This window comes from Taudactylus pleione, unplaced genomic scaffold, assembly GCF_031769625.1.
Source record: "Taudactylus pleione unplaced genomic scaffold, aTauple2 ptg000386l, whole genome shotgun sequence".
Taxonomy (NCBI): Eukaryota; Metazoa; Chordata; class Amphibia; order Anura; family Myobatrachidae; genus Taudactylus; species Taudactylus pleione.
Genome location: NW_028284787.1, coordinates 6029115 through 6055674, shown reverse-complemented (window position 1 = coordinate 6055674; position 26560 = coordinate 6029115). Strand labels below are relative to the sequence as shown.

Sequence of the window (26560 nt, the reverse complement as noted above, 5' to 3'; positions counted from 1 at the left end):
CTGGAGTCCAGGCCCACAGACTAGTGCGGACCACCGAGAATGAATACAAAAATCATTAGCTGTCCAATGTTCAGTCGTGAAAGCCAACCAAAGAGGATCCTCATGTAGAAACAGTCCTGATGTAGCAGGTTTGGTCCAAGATGCCACCAGGACCTACGGACCCTTTTTAGAACGTCTGCGTGCCACAACCAGCGTGGCCAGCCTGGAATCCCTAGGATTAGAATCACTTGTCAATGCTTGACGAGCCTGGGGACCTGTGGCTAAAGTGGGTAGATGAAAAATCCATGTAAGAGTCATGGCATCCCCTGAAGATGATAGCAGATACCTGGATCTCGTACAAAACTATGGACCCAGGAACTTATGTGAGGCCATGCAATCAACCCGAAGGTCCCCCCATCCTAATGAACAGTTGGGAGGCTCTTGGATGGAGAGAACACCCACCCCACCCCGCTGAGTAAGTCCGTTTTCTAATTTAAAACTTCCGATAGAAATGCCGAAGAGACAGGTGCAAAAACAGGCTTCCCCCCGGAAAAGATTCGGATTGCCTCTGCCATCGCATCCATGCACACCGTGCCTTCCAGATGACTTACATAGGTCATCGCAGAATCGTTGTCAGACTGAATGAGAGTCTGCCTGCCGGTCACGATGGACTGGGCCCCCTTCCCCCGAGACCCAGAAAAATGGCTCAGGCTTGAGTACGTTGACTGACAGAGCCGTCTTTGATGGTGACTAAAGGCCCTGGAGCCGAAAATGTAAAGACATGGCACCTAGGCCCAGGAGATTCACGTCCGTGACTGCACAGAGCCAGTCTGGAGTGGCTAAAGTTATGAGCTGGAGGAGAGAATCATATCACAGACAACACTGGTGAGTGGTTTCGGCCAGAATGAGAATGGAGACAAGAGGGATGCTGAGCTCCCAAGTTTGGAGAATAACCAACTGGAACTCCCTTGAGTGTCACCCAGCCTCCGGTATGGTCTTTAAGGTGGAGACCATTAAGCCTAACCACCGCATGCTCTGCAAGACTGGCCAACAAAGGTATTGAAAGCACCCTCGAGATGAAGGCCGGTGGGGTCTGTGCTTTACACTACAAAAAAAAAACCCTGGAGAGGGGCTACCCCCATAACTGACGACAGAGACAACGAAGTAGATCTTGCAAACGTCAGGGTCCAGTCTTGATCCAGAAGTACTCAAAACATGTGATCTAAGAAGTTTCTCAACTGTGAAGCAGAATTATCCTTCACAAGCAGAACATCCCCAAAAGGGCATGATTGTGATACTACTATGAGCAATAAACTCAGTATTACCGACCTGATATTAATAAAAAAACATGGAGCCGCGGCTCTACTGAATGGTAGGGTCTGGAAAAAGGATGACCTGCCCAAAGCGGAACCTGAAGATCGTTGGCCTCTGTGCTGTAGATCCCTGATCCGGAGACAGTCCATTCGAAATGAACTCCCCTTCCATGCTCAAGGCACGAAGATTCAACAATGAGCCAGTCAGCATGCAAGCAAGGAAGAAGATGGAGGAGAACCCCAATGTCTGGTCCAGTGGCAAAAGTGGAGCAAAAACCGCCGCCCAAGAGGAGGGAATGACAACATAGCCCTATGCGCCCCCATGTTTACCACCTTGGTGACGGAGCTCTGGGGTCCAGGATGGGAACATTACGAAACCAGGTATCCAGGTGTCTGCAGACTCCACACAACGGTCTCTGAACCGGAGCAACTGCCCCATGACTTGCGACTGAACCGAGTAGAGAGAGAGAGAGAGACCCCGGTTAGGCACTTGGCTACTTTAGAGCCTTGGTCCCCAAATGGTGAGTGGAAGTAGACCAAAACCTGGGAACCAAGCGCCTGCCGGGGAAAAAATCGGCTTATGGCAGACTGCCCTTGCAAGGACGCCCCACCCCCAAAGAGGAGCGAGAACTTAGAAACGATTATTTTTTCAAGTAACATGCAATATTTTAAGCATTTTTTTTTAGTTTATGTTGGTGTTTCAATTATTTTACTCATTTAATTGGTTATTGAACATATCTTTATTTAACCATGTACACTATTTCATTTTGTATTCTGAACTTAGACCTAAGCCATTATAACTTCTAAATTGGATTTAGATTTAAGTACATTCTACCGTTTTATAAGCACTACTATTGTTTTTTGTGCTTTTATTTAACCATTTTTAATTGCCCTTATGTGAATTATTTATTTACTGATAGTTTTGTTTTGTGCATTAATATGATAGTTTTCCCGCTAGGCTGTTTTATCAGGGTGCCTGCTTTTAAAACTGTAAAATGTGCCCTGCCCTTATGGCGGTGCCTTGCTGAAACAGTTTGCTGGGGATGCTGGGTGCCGTCCACACTTGCAGGCCGCAGTGTCCCCCAGGTGGGAAAGTTACAGTGAAACAGTCGCCATCGGCATCTTTTCACTCTGCAGGGAGGGCTTTGGGGGCTGCCTAGCATATACTTGAGTGCTGGGCATGCCCCCTACAGTGACGAAATGGGGGCACGTCGTAAGGACACCCCATTTTCAAGTTACCACACCCCTTTTTTCTGGCACAAGCAATAGCACCAGTTTTCACGCCAGGAGCCCTGCTCTCCTGCCCTGGTTTGAACACTATATGAACAAAGATTTATATTAATATAGTCTTGTAAACATGTACCGTTTCAGCTCTATTTTGATAAATTATTTTCAGTTAGCCATATATATGTTCCTCCGGATGTACAAAACCGGTTAAACACAGTGAATGAGGATTGCTTTAGAGTTGGGCACAATTTACATCTCAAAAAAAAAAAAAACTGTAAAATTGTGTCACAAAAAAAAATATTTTTAATAAGATACGCTTTAAGGTCATAAAACGTTATCGGCATATCACTTCTACAGATAATAGTGAGGCTTTCATATGGTAGGGTCTGAATTCATGGGAAAGACCCAAGTGTATAGCACCGAATGGGAAAATCCCACTATGGCTTAGTAGGGTTTTTTTCCTCTAATTTCTAACCGGAAGATTGCCTACAGGGACCATCAATATGTGGTTCAGCACAATTAATGTTAATAGTTCCTGAAATGGAACAAAACTGTACAAGCTGAATTACAAATTAACAAAACAAGGTATAATACTAAATACAATACCTTTTCTTTAGTTTTTTCTTCTGTTTTAAGGTTTCATGTAGGGTGTAAGGAAAATGCTTCATAAAATGATGCTTGAAATCTTTAAGGTAACTCTTTCTAAGCCAAACATCCTGTGAGGGGAAAAAAAAAAAACACCACAAGTTACATCAACAGATAAAAAACTAAGGGGGAGGACGATTACTAAAGCTCAGATCTGCCCATTGTGGCAGGTTTTCTGGTTTAAACTGGTAGGCTTTGTTGGGCTACAATAATGTTCCTGTATATAGCAAATTTATTTTGTGCCAGGGAAAACTTGCAAAAAAAATTAAAAATCTTTACCATTTTAAGTGCAGATTTTCTTTTTTGTGAAAACATATGTATAATCTGGCTTGTGGCTGTATTGGTAAGGTCAATAAATACCAAAACAAGAGACAAGTATTTCTTGTGTTTCACTTTCTTGAAATTTCAATAAAGAAGCAAATGCTTTTTAGGTGTTTTGGTCACATTTTATTTGACGCGTTAGAATGAACAAAATTACTAACGGTATTATCTGAAAACACAAAAGTGCATATTGAGAGTGAATTTCTTAAAAACACCACGGTGTTGGGTTTTTCCTATCCAATTGCAGGGAAGAAATTTCAATATTAATTAACGCAGCATGGGGCTGCAAGAAAAACTGGAAAAGTGTGTTTGTGTACCCAGTTGAGCTGCTGCTCCCGCTGGTGTCGTGCCCACGGGTCACTCAGATGCTGCTCCTGGCTTCTGTTAGAGGACATGAAGGTGAGAAGGCTCTGTACACAAGAAGGTGTCAGCTTGGGGTGCACTGATCTTTCCATCAAAGGAGGAAAGATTATTCTTCCAGTCACTTGCTTCTTTTTCTGCTAAAGTAATCGCTTTGCACAAAACCAGGTGTGAGCTGTCCCTGAATGGCATTTGCAGTAATAACTGGTCCTGGGAAGCAGCCTGACATTACAGGGGAGGGAGGGCAGCTGCTGCTATACTTACACCTGTGACTTCTGCCACTTGCACCCGCTCTACCTACTGCGGGGAAACAACTGCATATTGCAGGTGCACTTTAATCCTTTTACCCAGCCTGTCAGCGAAGGATACATGGGTGCGATTCCCCCCATTCACTGTCAGTCTGGGCAGACAGACATGGGAGTCTGCAATATACGGCAGCTGGGCACAGCAGTGAGAGGAGCGACCAGAACACTTTGGCGAGTCACCTTCTGTCCCAACATTTTTTTTTTCTCCCTTCCAGGTTTTGGCTAAGAAAAAAAAAAAAGTGTGACTAATTTTTAAAATTGACCACCACAGATATCAGGAGTGCGCTTACCCGCGGTAATTCAAAATGGATCGCAATGTCCGCATAATTTGTGGCAGAAATTCCTCTTGGAATTTATTACGTCAAAGTCTTTAAAAAAAAACACCCAAGGTATAATTTGTGTGGTTACTGCATCGAAAAAAAATTAAACGGATGTTGAAATGAGAAGAGTGAAAGGGTTAAACTGCTTTTTTCCCTCATTGCATACTTTATTTAACAGAAAAGAAAGCCACCTCCTTGTCGGGCAAAAAGATTCTAAACTAAATATTACTTTGAAAATAGTGGTGCATTGCTAATACAGTGCAAAGTTAAGCTAAGTAAATTTGAAGAAGACAGAAATGAAGTAGTGAATCATCCTAAAATGGATGCCAGAGAAAATATAGTTGATAAAGGTATGTATGTTTTCCCAGGGGTTTATACACATCTGCTGATGAGCACTTGCGTTAAGCCAGTCAATATCTTTGGATCTCTCAGTTCATGAAATTACAGAAGGACTGTGCTACAACAAGGTATTAAACCTTGTATCTAATAATGGCTATACTATTGTGTTTCTTTTTAAAGTATGACATTTGTTCAGAGTGCATCAGTGGTCAAATTGGTTTGGATAATTTACAGCACCTTCTAGCCTATTAGTAAGTAGCAGAATGGTTAAGATACATTTTCCTATGAGACCATGAAGAGGTGAAGCAAATCAGTCTGTATATAAACTGCAGTGAACCAAAAGACAAAGTGGGTATTTCAAATGTTTTCTCGCGCCCGATAGGATACGGCACCCACAGGCAGGAATTCAGTTGTTCTGCCGTTTGGGTGCCCATAGAAGCGGCTGCACACATTTCTGCTCTCAGCCTACTGAAGAGGCAAGCAGAAATTGGAGATGTTGGGCACCCTAACACTTCAAATGGGTTTAGCCGCTTTGCGAGGCTAAACCCAGTGCTTTTGGGAGCTTCAAAAGTAATGGACGCCCAATCAGAGCAACAATTGAATTGCTCCGATAGGTGCCCATTATATTGGTGCCTAGCAACTTAGAGCATCAGCAAACAATTCTGAGTGATACGCATGTTAGTCGCTTTTCACCAACAGCTAAATGGGCATTACTGGGTGGCAAAAATGCGTTTGCACATAGGAGCTGCAAAATATTCTAAGTTAAGCGGACGTAGACTTCACAGGAATGGGGGGCATAGATGCGTCCACCAGAACTACACTGCATTACGTGCGATTCAGAATCAGGTTGGAGCATGCCAACAGTTCACTGCTGGATTTTTCAGGTAGATAAGGTAAACATGTATAGCATATTTTCCTGCTGGTGTACAAAACAGGTACAGTCAATGAAATATTTAAGAAACTGTTTAACTAGAACTACCACTTTGATGTAATTTACTGTTGAGGGAGTAGTGGAATGCAGACTTCAAATAGCGAGTATTGCTAATGTAATAGCCCCCATGTCAAGCATCCTATAGATATTGAACTAGCGAGTAGTTATTCATGATTGTATGATTTACAGTCTTTAAATTGTTTCCTAGTGCCAAACTAAACCCAAAAGGCCAAATACTACCAACATTAATCCACGTCCATAACATATCCATAAAGCATATTCTTCTTTAGAGGTCTGTCAATGATCTACCGCTTACTAATCTACAGATAGCAAAAACAACAAAATCTCTAATAGATAAAGTATGGAATAAAAAAAAATAAAATACCATTTTCTGTGATTCATCCTGGTGTTCACTAAGCTTCCAAAGAAGAGAAATGATGCTCAACACCTGCTGCAGGAGATGATGTGCTACAGGCTGCAGAAGTTTCTCTGAAGCATCACCCGTGGCCTCACCAGGCGATTCTTCAACCCAGCATTCAATCAAAATTGGAATGATTGCTTGAATAAATGCTTTCAGATTATTTGCAGTAGAGAGACCTTCATCTGTGTTGCTAGATACACCAGACAGTGTCCTTAAAAAGAAAAAAACAAACAAAAAAAACCACATTTTAAAAAACCTGAGATGAAGCAATCAAGCAAAAAAATCAATTGTGCAAAACTTAAAAAGTGCACGTCTTCCAAAAATGTAATGTGGAATGCATTGTACCCTTTCCTCCAATTATCTCCAGCATTGCCCAGAAATCTGATGCAAGTAAGCCTACACATGTACATGGACAGGAAAAGGCCCAAATGTTTGATATAGTCTAATACAAAAAAAAAAAAAATTAAGTTTGATGAGGGAATTTTGCATACAACCATGGTAAAAAAAAAAAAAAAATCAGACATTCCAAATGCAACAATGAAGAATAATCTGCATGTAACATTACTGAAAAGCGCAATTTTAATGCTTCTATCCAACCTGATCTAACAAACGCTTTACCTACGATGTTATGTTCAGGTTTACAAACAGGCTCACTACTAAGCAAACCTATCCAGACCCCATATAACTTATGGGAATGGGTATTAAGCCCCAGTGGCAGCCCGAAGGGAGAAGATCCCGACAGCGCAGGTAAGTACCCCATCCCTCCCCTAGTGGTGCCAAACTCTAACCCCCCCACCCCAGGGGTGCCTAACCCTAACCCCCCTTACCGCAGCCTAAACCTAACCCTACTGGGGGAGGGTGCCTAGCCCTAACCCTCCCCCCTAGGGGTGCCTGACACAAACCCAAAAATCTAACCCCAACACCGCTACGCTTGCTAAACCTAACCCTACCCTCGCGCAACTAAGGGCGCCCCGGACTTACCTCGTTTGGGGTGGCGTCCTTCGGTGTTGTGGCGTCGGGATTAAGATAGGCGCCAAAAAACAGACGCTTACCTTAAATCCCTTGTCGGGATATCCATGTTGGTATTGAGACCGGTGGCATAGCGGCCGCCGGTCTCATAACTACATCCCCACTGATGGGGTCCACTGGTATAACAATTCAAGGCGAATGATAAGTTCAAACACAGTAATTAGCATCCTCATAGTTCGTTACTGCCTGTTAAATTTTGGGACCTTTTCTGTGGATTGTACTAATTATGTTACAAGAAGAATTATAGAAAATTATTTTTCCATTATAAAGTAAATATATATTTAATTGCTATAATAACCTGCATCTGTCTTTAAAATGCAATATAGAATATGAGATATGGTAAGAACTTACCCTTGTTATCTCTATTTCTACGAAGTCCATAGGGTTCCACAGGATACCTTGGGGTATAGGTGATGACGTCAGGTATCAGGCACCATAGAGTTTTCAGCCTCCCAGGATGCACTAGGGTCCCCCTCCTATACCCCGCCCCTGAGCCAAGGCATCTCAGTTACGTACCAAGCCATAGACCGAAGGAGGAGAAGGAAGAGAGAGAAAAAAGATCTGGACACACACAAGAATCACATTCTCACCAGAGGGAGACGGAAAAACCGGTGACCAGAGTAAAGCCCATCTGCAGCACAGGTGCGACAGGGCGGGAGTCCTGTGGAACCCTATGGACTTCGTAGAAATAGAGATAACAAAGGTAAGTTCTAACCATATCTCATATTTTCTACATCAGGGTCCATAGGGTATCCACAGGATACCTTGGGGATGTCCTAAAGCAGTATCCTTCAAGGGTGGGGACGCTCCTGTGCTGAAAGGAGAATCCACCGCCCGAAGGAAGCATCCTGAGAGGCAAAGGTGTCAAACGCGTAATACCTAACAAAGGTATGGACAGAGGACCACGTGGCAGCCTTGCAGATCTGGACTGCAGAGGCACCACGTCGAGCTGCTCACGAAGGACCCACAGGCCTAGTGGAATGAGCCTTCACAGAGGATGGAACCGGAGGCCTTCATGAAGATAAGCTTCTGAAATTGCCATACGGATCCAACCTGCCAAAGTTTGCTTTGAAGCAGGCCAACCCTTTTTACGGAAGCCATAGAGGACAAACAAGGCGTCCGACTTCCTAAACGAAGAAGTGCGGTCAACATAAATTCTTAAGGCCCGCACAACATCCAAAGTGGCCTCACCCACTGAAAGATCAGGCGAGTTAAAAGCCGGCACAACGATTTCCTCATTGATATGGAAACGTGAAACAACTTTGGGAAGAAATTCAGGACGAGTGCGCAGCACTACCCTGTTCCTATGAAAAATCAGGAAAGGGGGTCTACAGGATAGAGCCCCTAAATCAGAAACACGTCTGGCCGAAGCGATGGCCAGAAGGAAAATTGTTTTAGCCGTCAGCCATTTAAGGTCCACTGAGCCCAGTGGTTCAAACGGCGGTCCCTGGAGAGCCCTCAGGACCACAGCTAAATCCCAAGGCGCCACCGGTGGAACAAATGGCAGCTGAATTCGAAGAACACCTTGCATAAAGGTGCGCACATCAGGGATTGTAGCAATCCTACGATGGAACCAGACGGACAGGGCAGACACCTGCACCTTCAGAGAAGCAAGGCGAAGCCCATGGTCTAGTCCCGCCTGTAGGAAAGCTAACACTCTAGACAGACGGAACTCCCGAGGTGCATAACCTCTCGGCCTACACCACTGGAAGAACGTATGCCACACACGATGGTATATTCTTGCAGAAGGAGGCTTCCGAGCTCTTAGCATAGTTCGTACTACAGAGCTGGAAAACCCCCTGGACCTTAACATGGCCGTCTCAACAGCCACGCCGTCAAAGACAGCCGAGTCAGGTCCGGGTGAAGACAAGGACCCTGTGACAGAAGGTCCGGTCGTAGCGGCAACCGCAGAGGAATGTCCACGGACAGCCCCTGAAGGTCTGAGATCCAGTGCCGTCTGGGCCACGCGGGAGCTATCAACAGGAGCGTCCCTCGTTCCTGTTTGAATTTTCGGATTACCCGTGGAAGAAGGAAAACGGAGGAAAGAGATAAGCAAACCGGAATGTCCACTGGACGGACAGAGCGTCCACCAGAGACGCCTTTTCGTCTCTTGTGCGAGACCCGTACACCGGCAACTTGTTGTTGTGCCGTGACGCCATGAGGTCGATCTCTGGAAGACCCCACCTGTCCACCAGAAGTTGAAAGACATCCTGGTGCAGAGACCACTCCCCCGGACGAACGTCCTGGCAACTGAGAAAGTCCGCCTCCCAGTTGAGAACTCCTGGGATGAATACTGCTGATATGGCCGGAAGATTGCGCTCCGCCTAGACCAGGATGCGGGACACCTCTACGAGTGCCGCCTGACTTCAGGTTCCTCCTTGCCCATTTATGTAGGCCACGGTGGTGGCGTTGTCCGACTGGACCTGCACAGGGTGACCTTGGAAAACCTGCTGTGCCTGCTGGAGAGCATTGAATACAGCGCGGAGTTCCAAGATGTTTATCGGAAGCTCCTTTTCCGCCTGAGTCCATCTGCCCTGGAACAAGTGTGGACCAGTGACCGCTCCCCAGCCCCGAAAGCTGGCGTCCGTTGTCAATAGGACCCAGTTCGCCACCCAAAAAGGACGACCCTTGTTGAGATGGGTCGTCTGCAACCACCAGGAAAGGGACAGGCGAACCTCCGGAGTGAGCACCATCGTCTGGGACTTTAGACTGAGGCAGTCAATTCCATTTGGACAGTATCAATTGCTGCAGAGGTCTGGAGTGAAACTGGGCATATTCCACCATGTCGAATACTAACACCATGGAGCCCAGTAACCTCATCACCGAGTGTAGACACACGGTGACTCTGCAGACAACTGCGCACCCTCAACTGCAAGGCAGAGATCTTTTCCCCCGTCACAAAGATCCTCTGCTGACTGGAGTCCAATAAGGCTCCGAGGTGCAGAATCCTCTGAGACGGGATCAGGGTGGACTTTTGCCAGTTTATCAACCAGCCGTGGCTACAATTTTGTCCAGATCCGGACCAAAGAGGACTTCTCCATTAAAAGGCAAAGCTTCCAATCCCTTTTTGGAATCAGCATCCGCCTTTCAGGATCGCAACCATAAGGTGCGACGAGCAGCAACAGCTGCCGAAGAAATGCGAGATGTGAGGGTACTCATATCCAAGGCCGCTTCATTGATGTAAGTGGCCGAATCCCGGAGGTTGCCTACCAACTCGGACTGTTCAGCCGAACAGTCGGAATCCAAAGATGCCTCCAAACTATCAGCCCAGCGCTCCATAGCTCTGGCTACCCAACATACGGCCATAGCCGGTCTGGATGCCCCCCCTGCGAGGGAATAAATGGACTTTAGGCAGATCTCCACCTTACGGTCCGTAGCATCCTTCAAGGAGGGCATGGGCAATGTGGCACTTCGGACTAGGCGTGTCACATGAGAATCCACCTGAGGAGGGGATTCCCACTTAGAAAAATAATTGTCCGCAAACGGATAAGCCACCGCTAAACGTCTTTGAGGCGGATACCGTTTGCTAGGATGTTTCCACGCCTCCTCTAAATGTTCTACTAACTGACCCGAAACAGGAAACACTGTGGCGTCACCCTTAATATCCTTGAAAAAGGCATATTTGGACTTGGACACTGGAGGTTCATCATCCTCAATAACTAAAGCTGTGCAGACTGCACGAATAAGGCCAGGAATATAAACCTTAGACTTAGCATCCGACTCTTTAGTACGGAGAGGTTCTTGGTCAGAAAGATCCAGAATCTCCCCATCATCGGACGTCACGTCGTCATCCTCATAAGGAGCAGACAGAGACGCCACTGGCCGCAACACAGACTCCCCTTGTAACACATCCGACAAATGCTGTACAGAACTTGTCAGTGAATTAACCCACGCAGGCTCCTGAGAGACCTGAGGAGGGGAAATAGGGAGACTGTGGGGTACCATCAGTTGTCTCGGGAAACCCTGCATGGGTGACGACACCACTGACTGCTGGGACAATCCCATCTGGGAGAACGCAGGTTGCGGAGCTAACTGGCCCACTAGGGTTGTAAGCGCTTTGACGAAACAAGCCCAGGGCGGTTCCTGTACCGGAGCAGTGACTAATTGGTCGAGCCAATAAAAAACACTGCCGACATAGCCCCTCCGCGTTACCCTCCCCCTCCGCCATGGTACCTTGCACGTAGTACACAAAAGCTGGAGAGGAAAATCACTCTCAGACATGATGGCAAGTATGTGACCCCTCTCACTGATACTCGTTAGTATAGTGGGAGAACCACCCTGCAATCACCGCACCGCAAGGGCTTTAGCAGAGGAAGAGCAGGGACAGTGAAATGGCTGACAGTAGAAAGTGAAAGTACAGGCAGCAGACGCTAGCAGCAGTCACATACAATGCAAAGAAATTAATCCCTGCACTATCAGCGCTGATCCTCAACTACGCAGACACAGAGCCTGGTAGGACACAGCGCTGCATACACAGACCTGTTCCAACGGAGGAGAGGTATGCCGGGGGACCCAGACCACGATGCCACCGATCAGCAGCTTCCAGCAGTGATCACCATGCTTCTGCAAAGATGGCCACCGAGGAGCAGAGAGGAGGCCGGCCTGGTGGAGGAGTGCTGCCACAGGGCCAATCGGCAGGTGCAGAGAGTGCTGTGTGCAGCGGGGGAGGCGCCGGCTGTGTACAGGGAAGGCGTGCTCCCCTGGCATGCAATTAACCCCTGGGACGCCGCAGCGCTACCGCCCAGCTGCGGTCCGCTGTCCCAGGGGGGTAGTGGAAGCGCAGGTTGGTTACCTGGCTCCACGCTGCAGCCAGTCCCCGGGGAGCCCCCTTCCTGGGAACTCAGGACCATGTTTCATCGGGGACCCACCGCGGGACCCCGCTGCCCCCTTGAATCCGGCCATGGTCCAAAACATCTGGGGTCACCGCTAGCTGTGACCCGAGATGCTTACCAGCATCCCCGGATCAGTACCGGCGTTCTGGTAACGGCGGGGGTGTAGGGAAGACAGCATGGACGTCAGTAGTGACTGTCCATGCTGTATTTCCAGATGGGCAGCCACAGCTGCCTTGAAGAAAACTTCAGGGGCTATCCTTAGCCCCCCTCTAAACAGGTGCTCCGACTCCGAGCCGGGCACCAACGAAACTGAGATGCCTTGGCTCGGGGGCGGGGTATAGGAGGGGGACCCTAGTGCATCCTGGGAGGCTGAAAACTCTATGGTGCCTGATACCTGACGTCATCACCTATACCCCAAGGTATCCTGTAGATACCCTATGGACCCTGATGTAGAAAATTCACATTTCTTTAAGCCTGACACGAAAATGTTAATATTGCTTTTGTCATGAAGGGTATAAAAAAAATATGATATGCGCTAAGAACTTACCCTTGTTATCTCTATTTCTACGAAGTCCATAGGGTTCCACAGGATACCTTGGGGTATAGGTGATGACGTCAGGCATCGGGCACCATAGAGTTAAGTTTTCAGCCTCCCAGGATGCACTAGGGTCCCCCTCCTATACCCCGCCCCCGAGCCAAGGCATCTCAGTTACGTAACAAGCCATAGACCGAAGGAGGAGAAGGAAGAGAGAGAAAAAAGATCTGGACACACACAAGAATCACATTCTCACCAGAGGGAGACGGAAAAACCGGTGACCAGAGTAAAGCCCATCTGCAGCACAGGTGCGACAGGGCGGGAGTCCTGTGGAACCCTATGGACTTCGTATAGAGATAACAAGGGTAAGTTCTTACCATATCTCATTTTCTACTTCAGGGTCCATAGGGTATCCACAGGATACCTTGGGGATGTCCCAAAGCAGTATCCTTCAAGGGTGGGGACGCTCCTGTGCTGAAAGGAGAATCCGCCGCCCAAAGGAAGCATCCTGAGAGGCAATGGTGTCAAACGCGCAATACCTCACAAATGTATGGACCGAGGACCACATGGCAGCCTTGCAGGTCTGGACTGCAGAGGCACCACGTCGAGCTGCCCACGAAGGACCCACAGACCTAGTGGAATGAGCCCTCACAGAGGATGGAACTGGCAGGCCTTCATGAAGATAAGCTTCTGAAATGGCCATACGGATCCAAGCTGGCAAAGTTTGCTTTGAAGCAGGCCAACCCTTCTTACAGAAGCCATAGAGGACAAACAAGGCGTCCGACTTCCTAAATGAAGAAGTGCGGTTAACATAAATCCTTAAAGCCCGAACAACGTCCAAAGTGGCCTCACCCACCAACAGGTCAGGTGAGTTAAAAGCCGGCACAACGATTTCCTCGTTGATATGAAAACGGGAAACAACTTTGGGAAGAAAATCAGGACGAGTGCGCAGCACCGCCCTGTTCCCATGAAAAATCAAGAAAGGGGGTCTACAAGAGAGAGCCCCTAAATCAGAAACAGGTCTGGCTGAAGCGATGGCCAGAAGGAAAATTGTTTTAGCTGTCAGCCATTTAAGATCCACTGAGCCCAGTGGTTCAAACGGCGGTCCCTGGAGAGCCCTCAGAACCACAGCTAAATCCCAAGGCGCCACCGGTGGAACAAATGGCGGCTGAATGCTAAGAACACCTTGCATAAAGGTGCGCACATCAGGGATTGTAGCAATCCTACAATGGAACCAGACCGACAGGGCAGACACCTGCACCTTTAAAGAAGCAAGGCAAAGCCCATGGTCTAGTCCCGCCTGTAAGAAGGCCAGCACTCTAGACAGACGGAACTCCAGAGGTGCATAACCTCTCGGTCGACACCATTGGAAGAACGTATGCCACACACGATGGAATATTCTTGCAGAAGAAGGCTTCCGAGCTCTTAGCATAGTTCGTACTACAGAGCTGGAAAACCCCCTGGACCTTAACATGGCCGTCTCAACAGCCACGCCGTCAAAGACAGCCGAGTCAGGTCCGGATGAAGACAAGGACCCTGTGACAGTAGGTCCGGTCGTAGCGGCAACCGCAGGGGATGTCCACGGACAGACCCTGAAGGTCTGAGAACCAGTGCCATCTGGGCCACGCGGGAGCTATCAACAGGAGCGTCCCTCCTTCCTGTTTGAATTTCCGGATTACCCGTGGAAGGGAAAACGGAGGAAAAAGATAAGCAAACCGGAACGTCCACTGGACGGACAGAGCATCCACCAGAGACGCCTTTTCGTCTCTTGTGCGAGACCCGTACACAGGCAACTTGTTGTGCCGTGATGCCATGAGGTCGATCTCTGGAAGACCCCACCTGTCCACCAGAAGTTGAAAGACGTCCTGGTGCAGAGACCATTCCCCCGGATGAACGTCCTGTCGACTGAGAAAGGCGGCCTCCCAGTTGAGGACTCCCGGAGTCCATCTGCCCTGGAAGAAGTGTGGACCCGAGACCGCTTCCCAGCCCCGAAGACTGGCGTTCCTTCGTCAATAGGACCCAGTTTGCCACCCAAAATGGACGACCCTTGTTGAGATGGGTCGTCTGCCACCACCAGGCAAGGGACAGGCGAACCTCCGGAGTGAGCACCATCGTCTGGGACTTTAGCCTCTGAGGCAGTCAATTCCATTTGGACAGGATCAATTGCTGCAGAGGTCTGGAGTGAAACTGGGCATATTCCACCATGTCGAATACGGACACCATGGAGCCCAGTAACCTCATCGCCGAATGCAGGGATACCCGGCGACTCTGCAGACAACAGCGCACCCTCAACTGTAAGGCAGAGATCTTTTCCCTCGTCACAAAGATCCTTTGCTGTCCGGAGTCCAATAAGGCTCAGAGTTGCAGAGGTCTCTGAGCCGGGATCAGGGTGGACTTCTGCCAGTTTATTAACCAGCCATGCCGTTGGAGTACCGCAATCGTGAGGTCCAAGTGGCGTAGAAGGAGCTCTGGAGATCCTGCTACCAACAGAAGGTCGTCCAGGTACCGGCAACATGCGGACTCCCTGCAGCCTTAGGAAGCCGCCATGACCGCCATCACCTTGGTGAACACACGTGGTGCTGTCGCCAGCCCAAAAGGTAACGCCCGGAACTGGAAATGATCGTTGCGGATTGCAAACCTGAGGAACTGTTGATGGCGTAAAAGAATAGGGACATGCAGGTAAGCGTCCTGTATGTCCAACGACACAATGTAATCCCCAGGTACCAGCGCCAGGATGATGGACCGTAGGGTCTCCATCCGAAACCTCGGCACCCGCAAGGACTTGTTGAGTGCTTTGAGGTTGAGGATCGGACGGTACGACCCATTGGGTTTCTGCACCAAAAACAGATTGGAATAGAAACCCTGGCCCCTCTAGGAGAATGGAACAGGCACGATAACTCCAGCCTGGAGCATAGTGTGTAAAACCTTCCGCAGTTCCATGGCTTTGTTCCGGTCTGATGGAAGACCCGTGGTGAAGAATCGGGACAGGGGTCTGTGCCAGAAGGAGAGGGCATACCCGTGAGAAACCACCTCGAGAACCCAAGTGTCTGTCGTGGTAACCGACCAACACTGGGCGAATTGCAGCAGGCGGCCTCCCACTCTGGGATCCCACAAAGGGAGGCCCGGACCGTCAGGCCGCAGGTTTGTCATCGGACTTAGGGGCCGGACGTCTGGTAATCCAGGCCTGCTTCCGGGGCTTGGCCGATTTTTTGGGGGCCAGCCTGACGGGGGAAGGACTGTGCTTTAGGTCTACCCTGGGCCCTGTAAGGCTGAAAGGACGACGTACCTGAACTGGAAGGAACCGCAGCAGACGGGAGACATGCCGATTTGGCTGCCGCCAGCGTGGCTACAATTTGGTCCAGATCCGGACCAAATAGGACTTCTCCATTAAAAGGCAAAGCTTCCAAACCCTTTTTGGAATCAACGTCCGCCTTCCAAGACCGCAACCATAAGGTGCGACGAGCCGCCACAGCTGCCGAAGAAACCCGGGAAGTCAGGGTACTGATATCTAAAGCCGCTTCGTTATGTAAGTGGCCGAATCCCGGAGATTGCCTATTAACTTGGTCTGTTCAGCCGAACAGACGGAATCGAAAGATGCCTCCAAACTATCAGCCCAGCGCTCCATAGCTCTGGCTGCCCAACAAATGGCCATAGCCGGCCTTGCAGCCCCCCCAGCGAGGGAATAAATGGACTTCAGGCAGATTTCCACCTTACGGTCCGTGGCATCATTTAAGGAGGACATGGGCAACGTGGCACTGCGGACCAGGCGTGTCACATGAGAATCCACCTGTGGCGGGGATTCCCACTTAGCAAAATAATTGCCCGCAAACGGATAAGCCACTGCTAAACGTTTTTGAGGCTGATACCGTCTGCCAGGATGTTTCCACGCTTCCTCTAAGTGGTCCACCAATTGACCCGAAAGAGGAGACACTGTGGCGTCACCCTTGACATCTTTGAAAAAGGCATATTTGGATTTTGAGACCGGAGGTTCATCATCCTCAATAACTAAAGCTGTGCGGACTGCACGAATAAGGCCAGGTATATAAACCTTAGACTTAGCGTCCCACTCTTTAGTATGGAGAGGTTCTTGGTCCGACAGATCCAGAATCTCCCCATCATCTGTCGGCACCTCGTCATCCTCACAAGGAGTAGACAGAGACGCCACCGGCCGCTTGTGAGGCAGTAACACGGACTCCCCTTGTAACACGTCCGACAAATGCTGCACAGAACTTGTCAGCGAATTAACCCACGCAGGCTCCTGAGAAACCTGAGGAGAGGAAATAGGGAGACTGTGGGGTACCATCAGTTGTCTCGGGAAACCCTGCATGGGTGACGACACCACTGACTGCTGGGACAATCCCATTTGAGGGAACGTAGGTTGCGGAGCTAACTGGCCCACTAAGGTTGTAAGCGCTTTAGCAAAACAAGCCCAAGGCGGTTCCTGTACCGGAGCAGTGACAGTAATTGGCCGCGCCAATAAAAAACATGGCCGACATAGCCCCTCCGATATAGGTACCTTACACGTAGTACACAGAAGCTGGAGAAGAAAATCACTTTCAGACATGATAGCAAGTATGTGACCCCTCTCACTGATACGCGTTAGTATAGTGAGAGAACCGCCCTGCAATCACCGCACCGCAAGGGCTTTAGCAGAGGAAGAGCAGGGACAGTGAAATGGCTGACAGTAGAAAGTGAAAGTACAGGCAGCAGACGCTAGCAGCAGTCACATACAATGCAAAGAAATCAATCCCTGCACTATCAGCGCTGATCCTCAACTACGTAGACACAGGGCCTGGTAGGACTCAGCACTGCATACACAGACCTGTTCCAACGGAGGAGAGGTATGCCGGGGGACCAAGACCACGATGCCACCGATCAGCAGCTTCCAGCAGCGTTCACCATGCTTCCATAAAGATGGCCACCGAGGAGCAGAGAGGAGGCCGGCCTGGGGGAGGAGTGCTGCCACAGGGTCAATCGCCAGGTGCAGAGAGGGCTGTGTGCAGCGGGGGAGGCGCCGGCTGTGTACAGGGAAGGCGCGCTCCCCTGGCATGCAATTAACCCCTGGGACGCCGCAGCGCTACCGCTCAGCTGCGGTCCGCTGTCCCAGGGGGGTAGTGGAAGCGCAGGTCCGAAACCTGGCTCCACGCTGCAGCCAGTCCCCAGGGAGCCCCCTGCCTGGGGACTCTGGACCCTTTTCCAGCGGGGACCCACCGCGGGACCCCGCTGCTTACCCTGTCCCCCTTGAATCCGGCCATGGTCCCAAACATCTGGGGTCACCGCTAGCTGTGACCCGAGATGCCTACCAGCATCCCCGGATCAGTACCGGCATTCTGGTACCGGCTGGGTTGTAGGGAAGACAGCATGGACGTCAAGCATGACTGTCCTTGCTGTACCTCCAGATGTGCAGCCACAGCTGCCTTGTAGAAAACTTCAGGGGCTATCCTTAGCCCCCCTCTAAACAGGTGCATCCGACTCCGGCCGTGCACCAACGAAGCTGAGATGCCTTGGCTCGGGGGCGGGGTATAGGAGGGGGGACCCTAGTGCATCCTGGGAGGCTGAAAACTTAACTCTATGGTGCCCGATGCCTGACGTCATCACCTATACCCCAAGGTATCCTGTGGGTACCCTATGGACCCTGAAGTAGAAAAAAAGAATACATTTCTAAAACAAAAATCAAAAAAATATAGCTTGCAAGATAAAGAAACAAGTTACCTTAGACGAAATGATGAGTTCATAGTGGTTTGTGATTCTCCACAATCAAACAACCTGATAACTTGCTGACCATTTGCATGTTCTGACCAAGAGATATAATTATTTTTTTTTATTATAAACATATTTTCTGTGTTGTCCTGCAGGTCCTCCTTACTGGGAAATCTTTCAGAAGCTCGTTTCACTAAAGCTTGAAGAAACTTTTTTAATCTGCTTAGTACATTTATTCTCCACTTGTGGGAAGTAATCTTTCTATTAGGATTCACAGATAATGTCCATGCAGATGGTTTATCGGTGGTCTTTATCTCTTTGGAGTTCTTCTGATGAGAAATAAGTTCCAGAAAATTGTTCACCAACATGCTACTACGATCAATAAGTAGGTCAGGATACTCTTCCAAAAGGATATCCAAGATCTTTAAGGAGTCTTCTTGGATACCTGCCATAATATGAGTCATAGCAGTTGAGAGATGGGCACTTACAAGAGGAAAAAAGGGCGCAATTTTTTGTTGCGATATCATGGGCGCCAAACTCTGCAGGACAGAAATAGCAGCTGATCTAACCAGATGGTCTTTATCTGTAAACACAGCAGCCACTTCACTCATTATATTGGAAATGTGTGAATCAATTATTGATGGATGAGTTGACAGGATTTCTCTGAGACCAACAAGAGCACCATGTTTAACACCAGCATTGTAATGGTGCATTTGTGATAGGATATCCTGCAAAAGAAACCAAATAGTAAGTCATTCAAATATTATCAAAGATGTTGCAAGAGATCAATAATTAAAGCAGCAATCCCACCTAGGGTTCCCTCTAAATAACAAGTACATGTAGAGCTTGCGCCTGAGACACACTGGGCCTGATTCAGAGCCGCTCGTATGCGGCCGCTCGTTCGCTCCGAGCGATGTTCGCACATCTGCGCATGCGTATGGGTCGTAATGCGCATGCGCCAACCAGCCAGTGCTGTCGGAAATCGAGCGCTCGCAAAATAGCGAGTGCCTGCTAATTTGAGTGACAGGATGAGGCGTTTGTGGGTGGTAACAGGTGCTTGAAAATGGGGAGTGGTGATCCGAACGCAGGCATGCCAAACGGGCGTTTTAAGGGTGTGCATAATTAAAGCAGCGTCATCGGCCACGTCACTTGGTTGTCTCTTAGCCTGAACTGTTCGCATGATTGCGGCAGGAAAATCCTACCACAAGTACTGCAAGCAGTTCAGACGCCTTTCGATGTACTCGATTAATCTAATAAATAGCGGAGATGACATAAGATGCGAGCGGCCAGGGGGCGTCTTTACAAAATAGCCAGCACATGTTTCGTTCGCTCAGACATAGAGGCGTCAACAGACCGCAAAGAGCGAGCGCTCAATTTAAATAGCCGGCCCCTTTTTCTGAACGAGCGAGCGCAAATAGCGTCCGGCTCTGAATCAGGCCCACTGTTCTTAGCCATCTCCTACAGATTATTGCTTCCTTTTCATAATAATTTTAGAAGCAATCAAATATGACTGCCACATCTCTCCAGATCAAGTGAAAGCAGAAGAGGAGTAGGGAGGAAATGCCACAACAGAAACAGATCCAGAGGGGCATTCCAAAGTAGCTCTGCTCACTACACTGTGTCAAGTGAATGTTGTTGTCATGGTAATCACATAGTTCTGCAGATTTTACAATGTTATCAATCAGTAATAGTAGTCTGAACAAACCAATGAGAAAATGGATTTGCCAAGCTGCTTCTTATATCCACCCACAGTGACTAAGTTATCCATGGGATTGCAGTTTTAAGAGATAAACATTCACAATGGAGCGATGGGCATGCATTCCGACATCAGAATGAATGCCCTTGACCGGGGATTGCCCGTACACACTGGAACGAGTTAATGAGCGACAAAACGATCACAATAATTACTAGTTTGCTAGCGATATCGCTAGGTTTCATGTGCAGCACATCAAACCTAGCAACCACGGCAGTGCGCAATCGCAGGTGCAGGCTGAGCAATGTAGGCAATTTGTTGTGACGAAATGGCAAATCGTCCCGAAATCGTTCCAGTACAGGTCCTTTTCAACAATTTTTCTCTATTAAAGCCATTAACAATAACATTTTGGGTTGGACAATGTCTACATTATAGAAATCTACTGAGAGGAGTTTGTGGTTCTATTACTTTATTCACACCTGCCTAGCTGATTACATGTCCCCTAACCAGATGTTACTATACCGGTCATCTAAGCCGCTTATGTCCCAAGCAGCCACAGCACCCCAGAGCCATCAGCTTCTCCTGGGAAACCTGCAGATAACTGGTGTGTGAGAGAAGACAAAGAATCATATTCAATTTGAGGCAAAAAGTCCAGACTTTTTGCCTGCTGGACTTTTCGCCTCCTTTGCCTGTCTTCCAGGCGGAACAGTATCACGTGCATGCCCCCTATTCCTAGCGTTCCCACAAGGCTGTTTTAGTGGGGCGCGGCGCCCTGCCCTCCTTCTGGAGGGCAAAAAGCACCCTGCCCTCCAGGAGGATGGCAAAAAGCGCCCTGCCCTCACAGCCTGCGGGTGCCGTTCTCAACCGCGGGACGCAGTGTCCCGCGGGTGGAGAAACATGCGGTGACCCGGTCACCGCCGGAGAATAGACGCCGGGCGCATGCGCCCGGCATCTATTCTCCCTTTCTGCAGCGCTTGGGGGCTGCCCGGCATGTCCGTAAGCGCCGGGCACGCCCCCAACTATGACGAAAAGGGGACGCGTCTTATAGACACGCCCCCTTTTCATGGCCACGCCCCCTTTTCGGGCACGCGCGCACAAGATTGCCCTCTCTAGCTACGGCGCCCTGCCTACCGCCGGAGCTAGAGTGAACACTATATTCCCCGTATTAAATTCGAAAGTAGGCAAAATCGCGAACCGGCGAAAATTCGATCAGTGAAAAAATACAGGAATTTTCGGGAAATAATTGTAGGTCCCCCCCTAAAGATGTCCAGACCTGGGGGATTCCTATGGGTACCCCTGTTTTTGCCTGCAGAAGAAAGTCAGGTTTTTAAATAGTCGCAGCAGGTATTTTTTTCCCGACATTGAAGAAGTGATGAAGAAGAGCACTTAGGTTTTATTTTTTCGTTTTTTTAAGTGGTCCCATCAAATATGGGGTACATGAATATGGGTACTAGTATATTTTTAAGTCCCTAAACCAGTGGTTCTCAAACTCGGTCCTCAGGACCCCACACAGGTCACATTTTCCAGGTCACCCAGCAAGAGCACAGGTATTTTCATTACTCACTGACACATTTTAAAAGATCCACAGGTGGAGCTAATTATTTCACTTGCAATTCTGTGAGGAGACCTGCAAAACATGCACTGTTTGGGGTCCTGAGGACAGAGTTTGAGAACCTGTGCCCTAAACTAATTTTTTTTAAATTCTGCAAAAATGCACCTGCCGCTAATAGCCTATTCTAGAAAACACCTGCCGCATACCTGCAGAGCACTCCTGAACCTATTTCGCTACTTTTAAACACTGTTTCCCTTTTTTTATTTTTCACCCCAAAATTTTAACACCATTTTTTGGAGGGTCCTGAGGGTATTTTTATTTATTTAATTTTTTTTGACAGTTTATCCTAAGGAGACTTAATAAAGGCTGCAGGCTATTTTTTTTTTATACCCGACAGCCCTAACCCCCAATTCTACACTTTATTTTGCCTGCTAAAGGCAGGCGAGTAATTAGCCCCGTTTTTTTACATTTACTTTTTACACCGCGAAAAGTCAATGTAATTGAATATGGGGATATTTGAAATAGGCAAACATGACGTCATCGGCGATAAATGATCGCCGATTCCAACATTTCGCCTCAAATTGAAAACGGGCAATAGCCTCAGGTACATGGGCATCATGCTCAGGTGACAGATCACTGCAGCCGCCCTTCAGGAACAACAGAAGATGACACACTGGGAGCAGCTGGGCAGAACAGTAATTGCCATGAGGCCACAGCTGTTCCGAGGACAAGGAGGAGGCACTGAGGTAGTCAGAAGGGGGTTAATAAGAACAATGAAATGTAACCTGCAGCATCACTTATGGCACTAATCTGCCCTATTGCTTAGGTTGAAAATAGCAGTGTGTGTAATAAGGGCTTTACAAAAGTAACAGCGGTTGCAGTAATACTGCACTAACATGTCCAGGTAACAGAGGCTGCGGCCGTCCTCCCGGTGTTACTACAGGTCAGTACTTACCGTGATGGTCAGCTTCCTGTTACTGGTGGGCAGGGAGTGCTCCTCCCGCAGCTGCTCGCTCAGGTGGATGGCCCGGACCCTGCACTTGGTATCGGTGACATTGTCCGCCCGGGGCTTCTTCTTCCCAACCTTCAGCTTCACTCTCTGAAAATCCTCCTGTCGCTTCCTTTTAGTCGCCATTGCAAAGCTGACCGGCCGCTGCTTCTGCTAGTACCGGGTGTCGCAGGGCGCTGTGCGTGGTGCTGCTGAGAGGGAACGCTCACTCCAACATGTCACACCACTAACGTGCAGCATCGCCCGCTCCTCAGGACAAGACACAACTACTTCCGGTTACCACAAGCACGTCCGGCCACTACTACGGAACGTGCAGTGAGACAGATACAGAAGAAAACGCTTTGCAATTGCACTCTGCATGCAAGTACATTTCTAATCATTGTCAGTGAAATCAATTGAATAACACAAAGCAGTCACAATTTCTGATTCGTAGTAAATTTTAGAAATGTATAGAACGGAATTGCATAAAGCAGCAGTTCACAAACTTTTTTGAATCACAGCACACTACTTATCATTTTGCCCCTGTGCCAAAAGTTTCTTAATGAGAATTTCAGCCAAAAATAAGTGTAGTAAATTGTGCTTATGGACCACTCTTATGCTGCATACCAGAGCCGGCCCTAGGCATAGGCATTCTAAGCAAATGCCTAGGGCATCTGGAATTCCTGGGGGCATTCCACGGCTCTGCTGGCTGCTGCAGAGATTGATAGGAGCTCAGCTCTCTGATCAGGCCAGTGGAGGGGGGTGTTGAGGGTAATTCCTTCTCTGTAGGTTTCAAGATTCATGCAAGTTACAAGGAAGTGCATTGTTCTTCAGCAACCCCCTCGAGGGCCCCCAAGCACCAGCAGTGTCTGGCTACAGCTTCCCGGCTAAACAGTGAGTGGAGTGCAGTACTGCTGGGGAAACTTTCTATCAAGAGGAATTCTGCTGCTTCTGCTTTTGTGATGCAGTGTATCCACTGCCCCCATTTACCCCCTTACTACCTGGGGAAATGGGCATGCATTTCAGTCAGTGTGCCAGCTGTTGCAACCAGCAACAACTTACATTATACAGGTACCAGCAACAACTTATATTGTCCTGTATGAGAATATGAGGCTGTGTGCAGGATGTCAGAGGTCTGTTATGTGTGTCAGTCTGGAAAGACCACACAGTTCAAGGTGGGTTCATAGAACTGCACTCTACGGGGGTGCAAAGGGGGTTAAATGTATTGTAGCAGAACTGTCAGATATTCTTGACAGTGACAGCTTCATATATGGGCAGGGGGGAGATCTGAGAATGCTGCAAGGAAGGGACACTCACCTACACATGCACAGTGTTCCAAAAGCTGCCTGAATTCCCAGTTTGTTGTACTTCTATGGCTGACATAACTGTAGTCCTATGCCAGGGCGCAGAGGAGGGCTCTCCCTCATGGTAGTAACTATTTCCCCTTCGTGGAACGGACCTACCTACGTCAGATATGACGTCGGCCAATGGGGCGTGGCTTGCATTCTGACGGTGAATTAGGGCGCGGCTTGCCAGGGCGGGAATGATGCGGACGGTCTCTCTAATCCACTGCGTCAGTGTGACTGGGAAAGTGAACGGTAATGGCAGAAACTAAGTGCGTGTTCAGTGCTGCCTACTCCCGACTCGTGGTGTTTTTTTGGTGGCGGTTTCCAATTTCACACCCTGTGCGGTGCAAGGTATAGAAGTTTTAAAAGTTGAGAACATAACTTTTACTATATATATATATATATATATATATAAACAATAGCGGGGGTGGCGGCACTCATAGCGGCTTGCAATAAAGAACACTTGAATCTCTGTTATATCAACGTTTCATGAATTTACTTCATTTCGTCAGGATGTTACAAAACATAATAAACGACATACCTTTATATCAAACGCCTCGTGAAGAACGTCTTCCGACCGCCCGGAAGCAGAAAGTGACGTCATAAAGAACAATTAGTGCACCCATCACCATGGTTACTAAAACTAAACAAAGCAAAAACCGATGAGCGTTCCACTAGACAAAAACTACACTGGATTTCTAATGAGAGAAGCATGAGCATATATAAAAAAACATAAGCATATACAAAGCCAGCTACCCACAAATAGAGAAAATGGTGATACAATGTCATCAGAAGAAATATGCGCTCGCTGCTAACTACAATTAAATACAATTAGTACTAATTCTGCAAAAGAGGCTATACCTTCTAAATTAAAAAAACTTTTACCTCCTTCTAAATTTGATCCTCCTTCGACTAACCATTCATTGAAAACGTTTACACGTCTCTTAAAGGATTCGGACAGCATTAAGCAGAAAGCTCTGAATAGAAGTACAGTAATTTAAATCTTTCTAAGGAACAACGTCAAGCTTCTCTGAAGCTGAAGCAGATGCTATTTTGAGAAAAGAAGCACTGCTTGACACAGATATCCTCTCCAATGAACAAATATACAGAGATTGGTACAAAATTAAAAGAAGAGAAGTGGACTATACTTATCATGGTATAACTTTATCTGATTATTATAAGTCCAAAATGATCCCCAGGGGCTTTAGGATTCATAACGTTCCCTCTATTGGCAGACACAATGTAGCATTTTGCAAAAAATGGGTAGCAATTTTAAATAAGTGCGCATTCGACCTTATATTACTCGTGATCGAGGAAAGCACACGTGAATTAAATTTAACCAAAGAAAAACTGCGCTCTTTTGAATCTACCCATATAGAGAATCTTTGCAAGGATACCTCGATTGATTGGCTGGATAAATTGAATAAACAAGTGGAGAAATATACCAAAGATCTCATCTTGTTTAAAAAATCTAAATTATCTAAAGTTGAGACCGACTATGCCACACAACAGGTATATGGTTGGTTAACTGGACATCGTGAACGCCAGCGTCTATTTACATACAGACGTAAACATCAGCGTTTCACTAGAGATTCAGCTTCCTCTGCAGAGTCACACTTACAAAGTGACTCAGACGTAACCCATACCCCTAATAATTCCACAAACATCCCTTTAGGCATGTCTACCAGGACAACTCCAGCCAACGCCAGAGGACCTACACAAGGCGGTCGAAACAAAACCAAAGGCAGAGGCGGAATACGCAGACCACCATTACCCAGGAGGACCTAGTCTTCAACTTATCAGACAGAGAACTAACTCCCATAGAACGCAAAGTTTTGAATTTGGGTTTATCATTTGTGCCTACCCAGAGCCACGATACTTTTAAGTGGCAAGTGGAAAATCATAAATTGGGACGTAAGTTGCGCCTCAGGGAACACTTCTCTAAAAATACAATTAGTACTAATTCTGCAAAAGATGCTATACCTTCTAAATTAAAAAACCTTTTACCTCCTTCTAAATTTGATCCTCCTTCGACTAACCATTCGTTGAAAACATTTACACGTCTCTTAAAGGATTCGGACAGCATTAAGCAGAAAGCTCTGAATAGAAGTCATTTAAATCTTTCTAAGGAAGAACGTCAAGCTTTATCTGACCTAAGACATGACTCTACAATTATTATTAGACCATCAGATAAGGGTGGATCAATAACTATCCAAAACCTGGATGATTATAAAAATGAAATTTATTCCCAATTAGCGGATTCATCAACGTATATCAAGTTACAAGGAGACCCCACTGGCTCTTTTTCTAAAGAATTAGGTATTATTTTACAGTCTGCAGTAGATATCATATCATCTAGTTTAAGGGACGCCTTGTTACCTCAACATCCTAAGATTCCACTTTTATACACCATCCCCAAAGTCCATAAATCTTTGGTCAAACCCCCGGGCAGACCTATAATCTCTGCCCGTGGATCCTTATTTCACCCCGTTGCAGTTTATCTCGATAATTATCTTCAACCAGTGGTTCAAAGTCATAGTTCCTTTTTGAAAGATTCTACTACCTTATTAAATCTTCTTCAGACTTTCACAGTTTTCCCAACGAACTTAATACTGTGCACTGCAGATGTTAAGAACTTATATACCAGTATTCCGCATCACTCTGGTCTATGCGCAGTGAGACAACTTTTGATAAATCATCCCGCTTACCTTGGACCGGATATTG

General features: G+C 47.6%; 1 protein-coding gene across 1 annotated transcript in view; it reads right to left on the bottom strand.

Annotated features, from left to right (window-relative positions):
- Positions 1–22809, bottom strand: part of TEX10 (testis expressed 10) — a 108416-nt gene extending 85607 nt beyond the window's left edge. The window contains exons 1-4 of the mRNA XM_088445678.1: positions 22458–22809; positions 18270–18985; positions 6126–6372; positions 3126–3235 (exon numbers count right to left, since the gene is read on the bottom strand). Of these exons, the coding sequence (XP_088301804.1) occupies positions 3126–3235; positions 6126–6372; positions 18270–18985; positions 22458–22637 (1253 nt within the window). The 5' untranslated portion in view covers positions 22638–22809. The remainder of the gene's footprint in view (positions 1–3125; positions 3236–6125; positions 6373–18269; positions 18986–22457) is intronic.
- Positions 22810–26560: the final 3751 nt, after the last annotated feature.